Source organism: Clytia hemisphaerica, unplaced genomic scaffold, assembly GCF_902728285.1.
Source record: "Clytia hemisphaerica strain Z4C2 unplaced genomic scaffold, Clytia hemisphaerica genome assembly, whole genome shotgun sequence".
Taxonomy (NCBI): domain Eukaryota; kingdom Metazoa; phylum Cnidaria; class Hydrozoa; order Leptothecata; family Clytiidae; genus Clytia; species Clytia hemisphaerica.
Window position 1 is genome coordinate 414,026 of NW_027103979.1, and position 16,693 is coordinate 430,718.

Genomic DNA, 16,693 nt, shown 5'->3' on the forward strand with positions numbered 1-16,693 from the left:
TTAAAAAGTGTTGCAGAAGTATTGAATTGAAGCTAATCTTTGCTGATGCTAAAGATCCACCCTCCAGTAGAAGATAGTTATAATTACAAGACATAGTTTCATACATAAAATATCATACCTTATAGATATTTCGAAAATCTTTTTTTCAATGTTTGAAAATTGGCGGGTGCAAAATTGGAACAGATGTATAGTTACACTTGCAATTAAATCTGATGAATTTTAATTGATTTATGATAAATTTGAACCACGTAAACTTCAAACAAATTGAAATAAAAAGATTCAATATTTACTTATTTTTAGAAATTAAATATTTTCTAAAATGGGGACTTTTCTTTATTTTCAACACACTCATATAGTGACTATAATTTAACAAGGAAAAATCCAAAAAATTATTTAAACCCAATCCGGTTTGGTAGAAGTGCGAGAAAATGCCAAAATCTTTGTATTTCAATTGCAATGATGTGAAATAAAAAATGTCTTATCCAATGGACAAAAAGATATCCTACCAGGGATATAGAAATCAATGGATTTTAGAATTGACGAGATCTTACTCGTAGCAAATTTGACTTCAAGTCAATATTTTGTAAACATGGTAATGTAAAATCACTTAAATTTCACTTTAACAATGCTGTAATAATATAAAAATATGAAAAATGCAAATTTTAAGGTGACTAGCAGGTATATATACATCGTCAAGTATCAAAAAATATTTGTCTAAATGTCTAAATTATCCGGCTAAAACTGTTTTGAACTATTTTGTAATAATATATTAATAAAAGTTATTGTTTACGAAGAATATATATTTTAGCTGTTGTTTTTCGGATGACCAGAAAGTATTCGAATGGAATATTAGGAAAAGGCTTTAATTGTATTAATCGCAAAAATAATACTTTCACGGGTCGAAAATCGCAAAAAATCACAGGATGCAAAATATTTCGTGAAATGAAAATTTCGACACAAGAATAGAATTTAAGTAAAGTTGTTTGTGCTTTAGAACAAAAATATTTATCATTTCTGATCCTAGTGCAGCTAAATCTAAAAATGTCATCTAAATTTCATCAATCTCGTCCCCAGAGCTACTTGTACCACTCCCAGGAGGGGGGTTGGGCACTCGATTCCTAAGCCAGAGACAGTATATACTGCCAAAAAAAATGGCTATCAAAATCGGACCCTTACAGTACAGCCCTTCAGAAGTGAAAAGATACCCTTACAATGCATTTTACCTAACTTTTCTGACCCTTACAGTGTAGTTTGATTTCATATCTTATTTTGCTGAAGCCACCTGAAAATGAGCCTACGATGCCGAAACAATGTGGAAAACAATTCAATATAGGTTTGAGTCAAAACTAATACATGAGAATTTTACTGCCAGACTTGCAATTCAGCAGTCCGCAACCACACCCTTACAGTGTATCAAGCTAAAAGAAGAGTCTTGTAGTGCACTCTATCAAAAGTACACCCTTACAATGCATTAAGGGCGGCACATGCCGTAGGTCAAACCATATGAGTGCCCCCTCCCCCGGTACCACTTTCGGACTGATGAACATGATATAATATTTTTTAGTGAGCATCATCGGAATCATAAAAAACGAGTTAATAAACTGGGAATATAAATTAAAGAGAACTAAAATTAAAACTAGGTCAACTAGTTTTTCCAATTTGTATACCATTTCTGACAGATTGTCTGCCCCGGCAAGTTAGTCATTTTAGCTTTGAGTGTTCAATGAATTTTGAACTTTGCCAGGTGTTGGGATCGACAAGAACAGATCTTCCTCCCATACAAAATGTTTACATGATTACAGTATCAATAGCTGAACTATAAAATTGTTCTCGGTTTTAAATCAGTTTGAATGGCCAGTGTTGTAGTTTCACCAAAAATGAAGATACCAACAGCAATATACATGATCGCTACCACAACTAGTGCCCAATCTTTTTTGGTTAATCTAATTTTGTCCAGATTGATAGTCTTCAATAAACAGAAACCTGCCAAAATAAGAAAGAGAGACTTTTAGAAAGTCCAAAGTCCAAACTTTTTATTTAAAAATTATATTTTCATACTTAGCCTTTTTGGTTTCGTAAACCCCATTCGAACCTTGCAAATTTTAACTCAATCCCGTCATATTTTGATATATATGCGATGACCTAGTGAGTTTGGTCAATCACGTACCTAGCCAGTTACATCTTCCGCTTTCCCGACGAGTTATCTACCCATACTTGACCTGGACGTACTTACCTATAACAATCCAAAATTTCCCTTAACAATAAACGCTTTTTATCAGCACTGATTGGTTCATTTAGGTCAATTACATCATCTTTTTAAGTTTCAATCAATCAGACCCATTTGATTTTTAAGAGCGAACTTTTGAATTGTTATAGGTAAGTGTAGTACTAATAGAGGTTTTCTTCATCCTTGGTTTAGTTACGTAATTTCTGCCATAATCTGTACGATGGGATCACTTACGCAAATCGAATGTTTGCTTTCATAATGGCGGAAGTTACATGACTTAACAACAATAGAACACATACCTGGAAAAACAAAGATGAAGAAAGCAGCTAAACCACCAATCATGGAGATGGCAGCTCCAATATCAGGAACAACCAAAGCTAACAGCAATGAGAATGCAAACCATAACAATGTCTCGATCACTCGTCGTCGTCGCTCTGTCCTTATTTGGTCATGCTCGTTATATTTACGAATCTTGACAACTATATCATCAATAACAGTCCTGTAAACGGATAAAAATCATGGAAAGTAATAAAAGTGTTAGTAGCCTGGTGGAGAATACTTTGGTATGAGTGGTTCTTTGACCTTTCCAAGTCTCTCTAAGGGTTACGAATACAACAAAAAGACAAAAACTGAGGATCTAGATTTCCCCCTTTTTAGGTCTAATCAAGGGTTCGAAAAAAGTCAAGAAAATCTTTCTAAGGTTAGGAACTTTTCGAAAGTTTTTTTCAGGGGATCTCTGGGATTTGGTGAAAGAAAAGTCAATCAACTCATCCTGAGATAGGATACCATCAAAGTAAGAAAATGAGGACTTTTAATTGTTTATTTTCGTTACATAGACAAACTATAATAATGATTTATTCTCGACTTAAAGTCTTGAATGAATGAACCTTGATAAAAAAGACTAGCCTCAAAAATGATGGAATTGCAAAAATAAAGAAAGTCACCTGGCGCAGAAAGTGATGATAGCAAATGAAGAAAGCAAGATGAAGACAACAGCCAATCGAGCTACATTCACCAGTGTGTCATCGTCGTCATAATTTTGAAGAATATCAGCTTTGGTCTTACGACCAAACGTCATGAAACCAAACGCTCCACACAGCGAGTAAGTGAGGACACACACTAACATTGCAAAACAAGCACATATGAAAAAACGTTTGGTACTTCGGTTCTTTAATTCAGCATAAACTGCCACAGAAGACACGTGACACTGAAAGAGAAAAGTTAGTAAGTCGTTTCTTTGCTTAAAACAATATTTCAGACTTTTTTTAGAAAGTATTTAGTAATTTCAATCCTAATGCACAGAGCGATACGTAAGATTCCCTTCATTCATTCATTCATTCATTCATTCATTTATTCATTCATTCATTAAATGAAATAATTTTTTTATTTGTTCTAAAAAAGTTTTAAGACTTACTCTGTTCTTGAAAAAAGTTTTAGTCATTTCTACTATCAAGAAAATTTTAGAGTTACAAGAAGCAAGAAGGCTGAATGCCTCTTGTAATGAATGAAACGGAGCATCATTATAAATTAGCAAATAAATTGTTAGAATTTATCATAATCAAAATTAATAATTACAGTAGAGCTAACTATCACTATCAGTTGAAACAAACCTGAAATCCAAAGCAAATGACGGGTACGACACCCAAACAGGATTTCCAGTCGGATTTTACTTCAGTACTGAAAATAAAAACAGTTACTAGTAAATAAAAGTCAAGCAATGTACGAAGTTAAGTGAGCCCGATTTTCCCGCTCTAACTCATGGGCTAAAACCAGAATCGTCGAAATTTAAGGACCCAAACTTTTTTTTTTTTTTTGGTAAAGTCATTTTACAACAGCTATGTTTGGTCGCAAGTGACATGATTTGATCGAAAAAAACAGAACAATTTACATAATTTGTTTAAAGTAAGCAATAATGACCGGTTAGTGAGGGCTGTACTGAGAAATATTGCCCGAGGTCAAGTAACGACCGACCGATGTACGAATAAAATGTAAGCAGAATAGGAGTTATAAATAAAGTCATAAAGATAAATCACTAACTATTCATCGGGGCCATGGTTTGAATAACCTCCATAAAAATGTTTATAGATAATGATAAATGTTATGAAGAATGCACCGATGCCTCCAAAGAAACTGAACATGAAAAAATATCAAGATTTTATTATGTGTGAAATTTATAAAGATAATAAATATCTTTTTGTGAAACTACCTTATTACATGAATATTACTAGCTATTTTATTAACACGAATTGAAAAATTTCGTGTTAATAAAAACCCCCTTAATTAAAACCAGCCGTGGTGTCCTTGAAAAAGCTAATAAAATCCATGTTAATTTTTTGCGTGTTAATTTCAAGGCCGTTGAATACTTGCCTAGTAATATTCGTGTAATAAGGTGTTAAAAAGAATTATTAGCCTCACAATAAAGATAATTGTAGTCAGTTCAAAATGATCATGCTCAAATTATTCATTTATTCTAAAGCTTTAGGAAAAATAACAATTTCAAAAATGAACAACTTTAAATGTTTTTCTACCCAAGTTGAAAAAGAAGAAACAGGAATATACCATACAAAATGCAACGAAAACAAAAACCACAAACCTTGTATAGCTAAGGAGTTTCAATCTTCTTGGCAGGCATAATGGAAGCAAAAACAACAATGAAAATATGGTGTATAAGACTTTCTTGTTTGTGTACCATTTGCCACTCTCTCCTGTCACAAACTGGAAAACTAAAATCAGAAATTTTAAGCAATTATTCTAAGACCCAGCCAGGTTGTGATACCTTACCTAAAGACATCATTATTGCAAATACATTAAAATAATATATGTAAAAAACTAAAGAGTAATGAAAAATCTGTGATTTTCAGCTCCCACCTTTATAACATAATCCCTGGTAATGAATGAAAACATTTTTGGACTTTGTTTTTAAGCATTTCTTACTAGATTTAGAGATCAAACTTACAAGGCGAAAGTTGATCGCCAATAATAATCATGTAGGTAATGGCTGTTCCAAAAAAGTAGATAGCAATGATAATTTGAAGTGGCCAAAAGAACTTGGGACCCAATATTCCCAGGATAAGTTCTTGATAAGTCGGCGCTTGATAACGGTTACAAGCTCTGGCAATAATCAGGAAAGCACCAATGATGAAACATAATAAAACCTGATTGAATAAATATAAAAAATTATAGATAAAAATTTATTGCCAGTGTTTTTATAAATCAATTTTCGACTTTAAAAAGTGTGAATGAGTTATCAAGAAAGTTGAAAATACTTATAAATACATTTCAAATTAGGAATTTAAATTTGCTTCCCAAAATCGACTTGATAAGTTTTGATAAGTTTTTGTGACCGTAAAATATATTATGGAAAAATAAACATTGTCATACCAGTTGGATAGTAATGGCCGTTTGTAAACCACCAGCTTTTTTGTATGCTTCTGGAAAATTCAAAAGCCCTGCTCCCAAAGCAGCATTTGCAATAAGAAAAATTGCTCTATAGGGTGGTACATTTCCCTCTTCAAGCTTATGAACTTTTGGTTGTGAGCTGACAGGGACAATAGGGTCTGTGACTTCAATGGATGGAAGATAATCAGCATCGTGCATGGTCATGTTTGCACTACCTTCAATGTTTACCACTTGCTTGAATTCTTCCTCACTTCTTCTCATTGTTGTATTTCACATTGGACTCTGAGTATGAGGAATAAATTAGTGCGATAATTACAACAAGTTATAAACATGATTACAAAAAGTAAGCAGCAGCAGGAGGGGTAATATATAAGGCGTTTTTGAGAATATCAAATATCTTAAATCCATACAAATGTAAAATGGCCATTGTTTAGAGTAGCCTGGATATCAAGACTGTCAACCTTTTTACTGTCAAACATTTTATAATCATGTCTCTGGTTTATGGTTTGGCCCAGCTATCTCGTCTGTGTGGAAATTTATTAAAACCAGGTTTTAGATATTTTTCTATGCTTGCACATAGATTATGGAAAAAAGCTGCTAGTACTGGCTAGTATAGTAAAAAAAAGTTTATACTGATAGAAGCCCAGTGACGACCTTTTGAATATATTCTGTTCGACCATATAGTTAGTTAACCTAGTTTTTGGATCTGTTGTTCTGAATTCTTTGGGATCCTTACTCCTAGAAATATCTTTGCGCTGTTCCCTTAAAATGTCAAACTAAATTTAGGACACCTTCTCCTAGATATTTGAATCTGTTGTTCAGCTACAATCTACTTCTTCTTCCTAGAAAAAGACAAGCCAACCCAGGGCAGTCAAAAAGAAATTAATAAAAAACAGTCTTTCAAGATTGAAAAGCAGCCTTACAAAACATCCATAATCACATCAAAGTCTGTAAACAAGGTGCATATATCACCATGACCAACCATGTTTTTTTTGGAAAATGAACTGGCCTCAATTTTTCCTTTTCAAGTTTTCATGTGATTAGAGACTAATATTTACCTCTATTTACACTAACAAGTGGAGGATTACCCTATTCTTTTAATAGAATTTATCTGCATCATTAGATCAGGCCTTGCAGTTTTAGCACAGTGAGTGAAAGCAAGAATAGTAGTTCAATAATAGCATAAAATCGACCTCGTCCTCAGTGTGTTGAAAATCCATTGAAAACCCATTAAAATTACACTCAAAGTCACGCCAAAAAATGACAAATAATACACAACCAACATGAGGAAAATTATGAGGAAAATTATTGATCTTAAAAATGATAAAAGAGTAAAATTTAGATATTGTTTTGGCTGTTTTCCATCAAATCAATGGGCCCGAATCCCCAGCTAATTTTTTTGCTCACCCCGCTTGCATATCTTGTCCCGCATTGGTAATATTGAAACTTGCCAACTATAGAATGTCTATCTATATATCTATATTTTAAGTAATAAAAGGTCCTAAGACCCACTATCCATACATACATCCATACATACAAATTATAAGATTGTATAAAAATAAAAAGTATATAAAAAAGAATATAAAATTTTAGCACTAAAGTTAAGGCTACACTGATAGTTTTTTCAGGCGGCTGCAATGCAATTAGCGTTGCATTGCAAGCGGGCGAGAAATTGCAAAATGTAGCACGTCAATTTTTTCTGCAATTGCTGTGCAACGCAATAAAAATATTGCAGAACAAATTGCAAGTGTCTGCAACAAAATCAGTTTGAACTGATTTTGTTGCATGAAAAATAGTACATATGCAATGAAAACAGAGAAATTCAATATTCAAAACAAAAGCAGCACACATATCCCAAAGGAGTATGAGTTTTACACTCAAAACAAAGGAAGGAATATGACAGGCTAGCTCTAAAGCTTTAAAACAGCATCTAATAACATGAAAACCAGAATATGATTATTCAATGGGAATCATACAGTATAGACATAACTCTTCATACAAAAATTATGGGAAACGCATATCTGGACTTTGTACCCTATGCTGCACGCAAGCCAGTCTAAGCTTAAACTCCTACAGTATATCAGGATTAGAAACTAGGCTAGTTTTACCTCTTTTATCCTTCCCTTTACAACAATAAAATGCTAACAAGCTGACACAACACATTGATAAGTAACCCCTGAGAGAAGTTTACATCGAAATCTGCAACAAAAACGAAAGTGGTCTCTTCTACTGATTGCTTTCCGGCGCTCCTTTGCAGCTGTTTATCAAATTTCCACCAATGAGGTTGCTGCATTTGAAACGGCCCTTCTTTTTGGCACCTGTGGCCTATCAGTGCCTTACAGGACGCGCGGCTGTAAAATCCCACCCTTCATATATATTGTTTCAATCCGTGATCCTAAAGCTTAGGTTTTTTCTCATCTCCAATTTACTGAAGAAAGTGGGAATTCGATGCGAGAGTTAGATTGTCAACAAAGTGCCGTGAAAAATCATTGAATAAAAGAAGAACTTTAAAAATCTTGAATATTTTCATTTTGAAGAATTGGTGCAAAAAAGTGAAACATAGAAAAGTTTCATTTTTCATTGCATTAATCAAAATGGGGGATTTGGAAAATTTTCTATGTTTTATTTTTTGCGCAAACCCCTGTAACTATGGGCGAGCATCCCGTTGCTAAGATGTTGGCTTGAAATCGAAAGTGAAACCCTGAAAATGAAAGTAAAATTGGCCCGCACCCCAAATCCCATATTCTTGATATAGGAGTTTTGGTCTATACTGACAGTGCCGTTATTAATTTTGTTATATAGATCTGACATGACATACAGTATTGATGTTTGTAAGTCCAGACGGTACTAATCAATACATTTGATTATCGAAGTAATCAATAATGATCGAAGTAATCGAACAACCATTTATTGATTAACAATCGAATTTCGAGTACCAAAATTTCAAAAAAATTGTGAGTCTTCGATCACTTTCTTAACAACCCTTTCGAAGACTCGATAACCGTTTGAGTACTTTGATTGTTATTGATTACTTTCGATAACCAATTGATTACTTTGATAACCAGTTGATTACATAGATAAAACCAAAAACATTGACCTAAAACCAAACCACAAAAAGAAGCCATAAAAGAATCACCTTCAGTACTTCCCTGCCATTTTGAGTGTGCTCGCCCTGGGTTTCCTCAAATACTTTTGATGGGTTTTATGAGTCTCTCAATCATCCAATTTGGAAATCCGATGATTCACCATTTCTCTCACACTGTTTGAATCCGCTCTCCTGTAGGGATAATAATGAGCAGTGGTTCGTCCGGCAGTGTGGAAAGAAAATAACCCATATCGCACATTTTGATTGGTCGGAGAAAACGAAAGTTGTAAATCGCATGTTTTTATTGGACGAAATAAACTCAGTCTCATATTTTATTGGACGAGATGGAAACATATTTGACACAATCGAAGGTATTCAATATGATCGAAAGTATTCAATATGATCGAAAGTGATTGAAAGTAATCGAACAGTAATCGAAACGATCGAACAAATTGAAAATGGTCAAAGAAAATGCCATGATTTGGAGTTGAGTGAGTATTCTATCACCGTACCGATAGAATCGAAAAGTGGTCACTGATCACCTTCAATTATTATCGATCATTCTTGATTACTTCGATCACAATCGAACGTTCGATTAGTACCGTCTGGGTAAGTGCACTTTATATTGATTCCCGTTGAAGAATCATATTCTGGTTTTCATGTTATTGGATGCTGTTTTAGAGCTTTAGAGCTAGCCTGAGAGACAAGTCAGATAGACTGGTTCAGCAAAATCCAGCTTAGGCACTATTTTCAACACCAAATCTGAAGCAAACTGCGTGACATTCCTAACTGACATATATATTTTCACTTACAGCAATAAAAAAACAAAAAGAAAAAATGTGCAGGTCCAAATCTGGTCCATATGGGAGCACTAAAAGCCTTGCAGCTAAGCAAGTTTTATTAAATCATCTTGTACATATTCTTTATATCATTTTCTTAGAAAAAATGACGTCACACGGCAGGGAATAATAGATAGTTGATTGGCGGGCCGGGTTTATTAGTTGGGAGGCTTTGATTTGAAGAAAATACAATCTTCTCTAAAATGACAGTAAAACTTTTTGGGTCGGCTGGTTTCCAGGTTTGGTTGGGTTGGTAGTGTGAAGGGTGGGGACAAAAAATGTAGATTTTTTCCGGCCTTGATTGTGATATGTACAATCATCTGTGTTGTCTCATCTTATGGTTTTACGTTGCTTCCACATGTAATTTCAAGTGTCAAAATATTCATATTTGTGTTCAGAAAGTTTAGAACAAGCTTGAAAGAAGGAAGGTATACCTGTAACTCTTTTTCAACATTCAGCAGCCAAAAGTTCACTCAAATGCGTGTGATTTTGCCAGGACTTTGAACTGTTGTTTGAAAGTGAAAGTGAAAAGATATTTTGTAGTTTTTTTTTTATCCGACGAGGCTGCTAGATCATTGGCAAATCTTGTTGAATCGCTTATCAAGCGATTTCGGTGTTTAAAATCTTTGGAAGCTAGCTTGACATCCACCAGATCATCACTTAGGTATTCACAGCACACAGGCTGCAAAAGTTTTTTAGGTTATCTAGTTTTTATCGGAAGATGATAAAAATTGACCGTCAATCGAACATGGTTTTTTTTCCTATCTACGATTTTGTGTTTCCGGGGGTTTTGTTGTTTCGAATTGATTAACTAACAGTTAGGTAGGGTCAGGGTTGCTAGTAACGGCTTGTCACTGTGCCGGGTGCATACTCGGCGCCTTGGGCCCCGCAGGGTTGCTAGTAACGGCTCGAATTTCAGTCAGGTTAAAAAAGGTGCAATTTTACCCATATTATAATAACATTACCCCCGTCTTTTTAGTCATTCAATAAGTATTTCCAAATTGTGAGTTTTACTGTGCGAGTGTGGCTTAACGGATAGCGCGCTGGGTTTCTGATCAGAGACTCTTTCATTTGGTGGGTTCGAGTCCCGGACGGGTCGATATTTGGAGAAAGTTTGAAAGATCAAATTCATAGAAAAGTTAGTAGAAATCAGAAAACAAGTCTCAGAAAGTCAGAAAAGAGTAAAGGAGATAGAAAGATAGGAAGTAGAAAAACAGATGAGTGATGTTCGATTGGGTAGGTGATAACTACTATCCGTATATCTAACACTCCTTCTACTCCTTTTCCTTTCCTATCTTTCTTCTGTATCATTGCTTCTACTGACTGTTTGAGACTTAGTTTCTCATTTCTGACTAAGTTTTGATACCTGTCAATCATTTTTCGACCAATCAAATCATCGCACCGGGTCGGATTCGAACCACCACTAAAGAAAGACCTTCGGATTCAGAAGCCAACACGCTATCCGTTGAGCCACACGCGCAACAGAATACAAAATTTGGAAATACTTATAGAATGACAAAAAAGACGGGGGTAATGTTATTATAATATGGGTAAAAGTAACCCTTTTTTAACCTGACTGAAATTCGAGCCGTTACTAGCAACCCTGCGGGGCCCAAGGTGCCGAGTATGCACCCGGCACAGTGACAAGCCGTTACTAGCAACCCTGACCCTACCTAACTGTTAATGACCCAATACCCCCTGAAAATTGAATTACGGATAGGAAAAAAAATCGTGTTAGATCTACGGATAGTATATATCACTTTCCGTTCGATTGACGGTCAATTTCTATCACCTTCCGTTTTTATCGCTGTATTTTGTTTTTAATTTTTTTCTAGCTTGTTTGCAATTGCAGGTTAAGTTTTAGTCATTTTATATTTCATAAACTGTTCATTCTTTATTGATAATATGCTGGCTGCTATAGCGGCTGCTAGATGGTACTGGTCACTGGTCTGGTGAGTGTACAAGTTCGCCCCTTGGTAAATGTTTTTCAAAACTGAATTTAGGCTAGCTGGACCATCATGTTTATGAGTTGTTTAGCTATGTGTTTATGTCTCATGTTTTTTTCTGTGTTTTAAAAATCTAGATATCTATATTATAGCAATATAATAGCAGTAGTCTCTATGTCTGTTTTCTGTTGGTGTGTCATTTTCGTTTTTACAAGCAATGTTTTAGTTCTTGATATGATATATATATATGTTTGTTTTGATTGATAATGGATAGATCGGATAGATCCCTGGGTTTAGACTTTATTCAGGCCAGCCTGTTTGTGCTTTGATAAAGTTTTCCACCTGTGCGCTGCGGGTTTCCGCACAGGGCATTGTTCTGCGAGCAGATAAAAAAGATAAACAGATAAAAAAATTCACTCCATTAAGAATTAGTGAATAAGTGAAAATAAAAAAGAGAAATAGAAAATAAAACAAGAAGTGGAAAAACTGGTTTGTCATTGTGGAAGTACTGTACCATTTGACAAGAAGGATTGATTTCACAGCTTTTGACCCTGGAACAGCTACGCATGACAAGAGAACACCTGGGTTCCCATGCGTAGCTGAGCAGGTACCAATCCTTTATTTTATCTGCATTATCTTGATCTACACGTTGTGCGAGCATTCTTCGGATACACCCCTCCCTCAGTCTTGTTTGATCTTCTAAGTCTGGGATGGCAAATAATGAGTGCAACAAAACTTCCAAACAAGAAGATGTTAACTCAGTAATTGGTGAGCTCTGCCTACTAGCTCCTACCGACGACATCAAGAGATGTATCAAAACCTACCAATATGGAAAGGACCTTGATCGTTTGAGGAAGGATTTCAACGGATTTACCAAATCTATTTTAGAAGATACCTTGTCTTTTCTACAAGTACCTGAGCAAAAAGACTATCTGAAACCTTCAAACATACATAACCTTATATGTAGGATCCAGAACTTGCTTCCAGAGAGATGCGTCATCTGTAATGAATCTTATTGTGTAAGGTTGGAGGATAATCCCCTTCTTCAATGCGTCATGTGTGGACAGGATGTTCATAGGCAATGTTTTCTTCTTCAACTCGGTGCTGCTGACCAAAATATGGACAGTGATAGTCTCTTGTCTATCATTAATCCACATAACATCAAAAACCTCTACTACCTTTGTGATCACTGTGCTAATGAGAACCTCCCAAAGAGCGAAGCAGGAAAGAAGAAAAACAAAAGACAGAGAGACCTTAATAACCTTGTCAAGCCAATACCAATGGCAGGCAAACAAGATGAGGATGACAATATGAGTGATCCAATCCTGAGTGATAAAGACAACTCAGAGTCAAATGAGACAATTGAAATAAGTGACAATTTGACGGACCAAAATCGACAGATATCCAAAACCTGTGCGCACTATGTAAAAGGAAAATGCAAGTACGGAATAAAGGGAAGAGACTGCAAGTTCGACCATCCAAAAGCATGTCGAAAATTCATGAAGCACGGAACCAGAGCCAGAGTTGGCTGTCAAAAAGGTAGAAACTGTCTCTTTTTTCACCCAAAAATGTGCATTGATTCACTGAGGAAAGGAGAATGTTTCAATAAGATGTGTCAGCTAACACATGTAAAAGGAACAAAAAGAAATGCCGAAACCTACCCACAGAGAGAGAGAGAATATCAAAACAAATGGGATGTCAAAGAAAATCAGTACCAAAATGATTTTAAGGAACAACACTATCAGCATGACAACAGGGAGTATGGATCTCAAGAAACCCATCAAAGGAATAACCAGAATACAAACAAAGAAATGGATTTTTTAGCTATTTTTCAAAAATTCAAAAAAGACTTAATACTGGAGATCGATCAGAAAATATCCACACTGATGGACAAACAAGTGAGGAAGGAAATACCACTACAATACCAGTATCCTCAACGAATGATGTCCCCTCAGAACACCAACTGGGGAATAAACCCGTCAATGATCAACCCGTCTCGCTAAATTCATTTTCAATTTTAAACGTTCAAGGACTTAAACCACAAACAGTTCAATCAACAGTACCATATATCAAAGACAAGTTGATTGAGAATAACTTTTTATTTATGATTTTAACAGAAACTTGGCTCAAAGACCATAATGATGCTGAGTTACACATAGAAGGCTATGAAATATTTCGGTCCGACAGAAAAAGACCAAAGTCACGATTTGGAAGATGTAGTGGTGGTGTCGCTATATACATGAGAGAAGATATTTCATCACACTTCAAACAGACCGTTACACACTCAAATGGCGTTATCGAAGTCATCTGTCTGAGTTCGACTACATTGGATATCCAAATATGGGGAATATACCGACAGCCAGACGACTCATCAAACGGAAATCCATCTAAGAATGAACAATTCAAACCAGTTATAGAGTTAATTAAATCAGAACTAGACAAAACTGAAGGAAAAACACCAGACATCTTCATAGCAGGTGATTTTAACCTGCCACACGCAAATTGGGACAGCAAGTGCTCAAACCCTGGGGCATCTACAGAGGAACAAAGAATGACTAGTGAAATATTCACTCTTATGAATGACCATAATCTGATTCAACACATTAGAGGAGCCACACACAAAGCAGGAAATACACTGGATTTAATGCTCACAAATAACCCTCTACTAATACACAGCTATGAATCAGCCCCATCACCAGATTACATATCCCATCACTCAATGATCAATGTTAAAATTCACTTTGATTTACACTCAAGTTTCCAAAAGGAGGATCCCTTTGTTGTGCGTAATGTATTTGATGAGTACAATTTTCATTCAAAAACAATAAACTGGGTATCAATCAAGGAAAAAATGAAGGATAAATTGTGGACAGACCTTCATGATCAACCGACAGCTGACCAATTGTCAACAATCACAGACTGGATCATAGACATAATTAAGGAATATGTACCAAAACGAAAACCAAACACTAAAAAATTTCAGAAGATACCACGCGAGCGAAAGATTTTATTCAGAAAAAGAAAAAACATTTTTAGAAAATTTCCAAACCCAATGAAAAATGCAAAATCCAAACAAAAATTAATAGACATTGAAACTAAACTAAAGCTATCCTACGAATCAGAGAAGAAAAGCCAGGAAAGGAAGGCAACAGAATCAATAAAAAACAATCCTAAATTTTTTTATGCATATGCAAAAAAGCATAGTAAATCAAAATCCAAAGTTGGACCACTGCGTGACAAAAATAATTCTTTGATATATGATGCTGACCGTATTGCTAATATACTCCAAGACCAATACACATCGGTTTTCAGTGTACCATCGGAAAATGACGTCACTCATCCAACAATATGTCCAAACGTGCTAAAAGACATAGACTTTGACGAAAAAGATTTCATTGAAGCAATCTCAACATTGTCACCAAACTCTGCTCCCGGTCCTGATGGATTTCCTGCGATTTTGCTGAAAAATTGCAAAGAAGAACTTGCTAAGCCACTCGCAATATTCTGGAGGAACTGTCTGAACCATGGAGTAACAGAGGAGATTCACAAAAGAAATCATATCACACCAATATCAAAGGGTGGAGATCAAGGAGAGCCATCTAACTACAGGCCAGTATCACTTACGTCCCATCTCACCAAGGTGTTTGAAAAAATAGTTCGAAAGAAGATAGTCGAATTTATCAACAACAATGACTTGTTCAACCCAACACAGCATGGTTTCCGGGAAGGGCGATCATGCCTTAGTCAATTACTCAGCCACTATGACAGTATCCTATCAAAACTAGAAGAAGGATTGGATGTAGATGTTGTATATCTCGATTTTTCAAAAGCATTTGATAAAGTCGACCACAGGATACTGCTATCAAAACTGAAATCTATTGGAATAACAGACAAACTACTTAAATGGATTAAGTCATTTCTTCAAGACAGAAACCAAGTAGTATTTGTAGACGGTCACAAGTCGTACCAGGCAAAAATTCAATCAGGAGTACCTCAAGGATCGGTTCTTGGGCCATTATTCTTCATCATCATGATATCAGACATTGATGAAGGGACAACCAAAGCAGAACTTGCAAGTTTTGCTGATGACACACGAGTAAAGAAAGGAATCCAAAACATCATTGACCAGTTTCACCTACAAAACGACCTTAACAATGTTTATCAATGGTCGACCATAAACAAAATGATGTTAAATGGAAAAAAGTTCGAGCATCTCCATTATGGAAACGGACCAGCCACCAGTTATTTCACAGGTGAAGGAAAGATAATCCAAACCAAATCTTCAACAAGGGATCTTGGTGTTACCATGTCAGACGATGCGAAATTCAACCAACATATTCTAACCATTGTAGAAAAAGTACAGATACTCATTGGTTGGATTCTGAGAACATTCAGCTCAAGAGAACATGATGTCATGCTCACTCTTTGGAAGTCTTTAGTCATACCACACATCGACAACTGTTCTCAACTATGGTCACCCAATGAAGTTAATCTGATCCAGCAGATCGAAGATCTCCAAAAATCATTCACAAGGAGGATTAAAAACCTACACAACCAAAACTATTGGGAAAGACTACAAACATTAAAACTGTTTTCACTGCAGAGAAGGCGTGAAAGATATATTATCATATACACTTGGTGTATTATTGAGAAGCTTGTCCCAAATCCTGGGACAATCACGTTCTATGCCAATCCCAGACAAGGAAGAAAATGTCACATACCACTAGTGAAAAGGGGGCCCTGGCAAAAAGTCATATACTCAAGTTTTAAAGTCCAAGGACCAAGGCTTTTCAACTCGCTGCCAAAACGTCTGAGGGATCTCACTGGGTGCAAGAAATTGAAATTCAAAACTGAGCTGGATAAATATCTTTTTACAGTTCCCGACGAGCCACTCGTGACTGGCTACACTATGATGAGACGAGCTGAAACAAACAGCATCATCAATATGAAAATTTACATCGGTCCTCACAGGATGGATGCGTAAAGATATTACGAAACAAGCTCAAGGTAACTCAAGGTAGGTAGGCATTCTTGGGGGGCTCAATCCTCAGCTCAGACAGCGCTAAAATTGTAGAACTAGCTGCGGCAGATCATTTCAATACAATGGAAGTTGTTGGAATGTTTACAAGAAGGGCCCCTGACAGAAAATCCTTATTTGATTGTCAATGATGATGACACAGTAACTATTTAATCTGTC

General features: G+C 35.6%; 2 protein-coding genes across 3 annotated transcripts in view; one reads left to right on the plus strand and one right to left on the minus strand.

Annotated features, from left to right (window-relative positions):
* Positions 1-1,590: 1,590 nt before the first annotated feature.
* Positions 1,591-10,064, minus strand: LOC136810887 (sodium-coupled neutral amino acid transporter 7-like). Its single transcript, XM_067067474.1, has 9 exons — positions 9,985-10,064; positions 5,609-5,908; positions 5,184-5,382; positions 4,821-4,950; positions 4,265-4,357; positions 3,838-3,904; positions 3,172-3,434; positions 2,527-2,726; positions 1,591-1,983 (listed from the first exon to the last, which is right to left on the minus strand). The coding sequence occupies exons 2-9, from the start codon at positions 5,885-5,887 to the stop codon at positions 1,817-1,819; spliced, it is 1,398 nt and encodes a 465-aa protein (XP_066923575.1). The 5' UTR covers positions 5,888-5,908; positions 9,985-10,064; the 3' UTR covers positions 1,591-1,816.
* A 1,851-nt stretch (positions 10,065-11,915) lies between these two features.
* The window catches only part of LOC136810908 (polyadenylate-binding protein 2-B-like), a 276,555-nt gene continuing 271,777 nt past the window's right edge, over positions 11,916-16,693 (plus strand). For both annotated transcript variants that reach the window (XM_067067492.1, XM_067067493.1), the window contains exon 1: positions 11,916-11,934. The gene's annotated coding sequence lies outside the window, so the exon portion shown is untranslated. The remainder of the gene's footprint in view (positions 11,935-16,693) is intronic.

What these genes read in the sequence shown, in the direction of transcription:
- LOC136810887 (XM_067067474.1), bottom strand. Translation starts at nt 5,887, where the DNA reads ATGAGAAGAAGTGAGGAAGAATTCAAGCAAGTGGTAAACATTGAAGGT. An exon ending in TGGCGATCAACTTTCGCCTT is followed by an intron (nt 4,951 to 5,183) that starts GTAAGTTTGATC and finishes TTCTGATTTTAG; the next exon opens with TTTTCCAGTTTGTGACAGGA. An exon ending in ATCATCACTTTCTGCGCCAG is followed by an intron (nt 2,727 to 3,171) that starts GTGACTTTCTTT and finishes ATCCGTTTACAG; the next exon opens with GACTGTTATTGATGATATAG.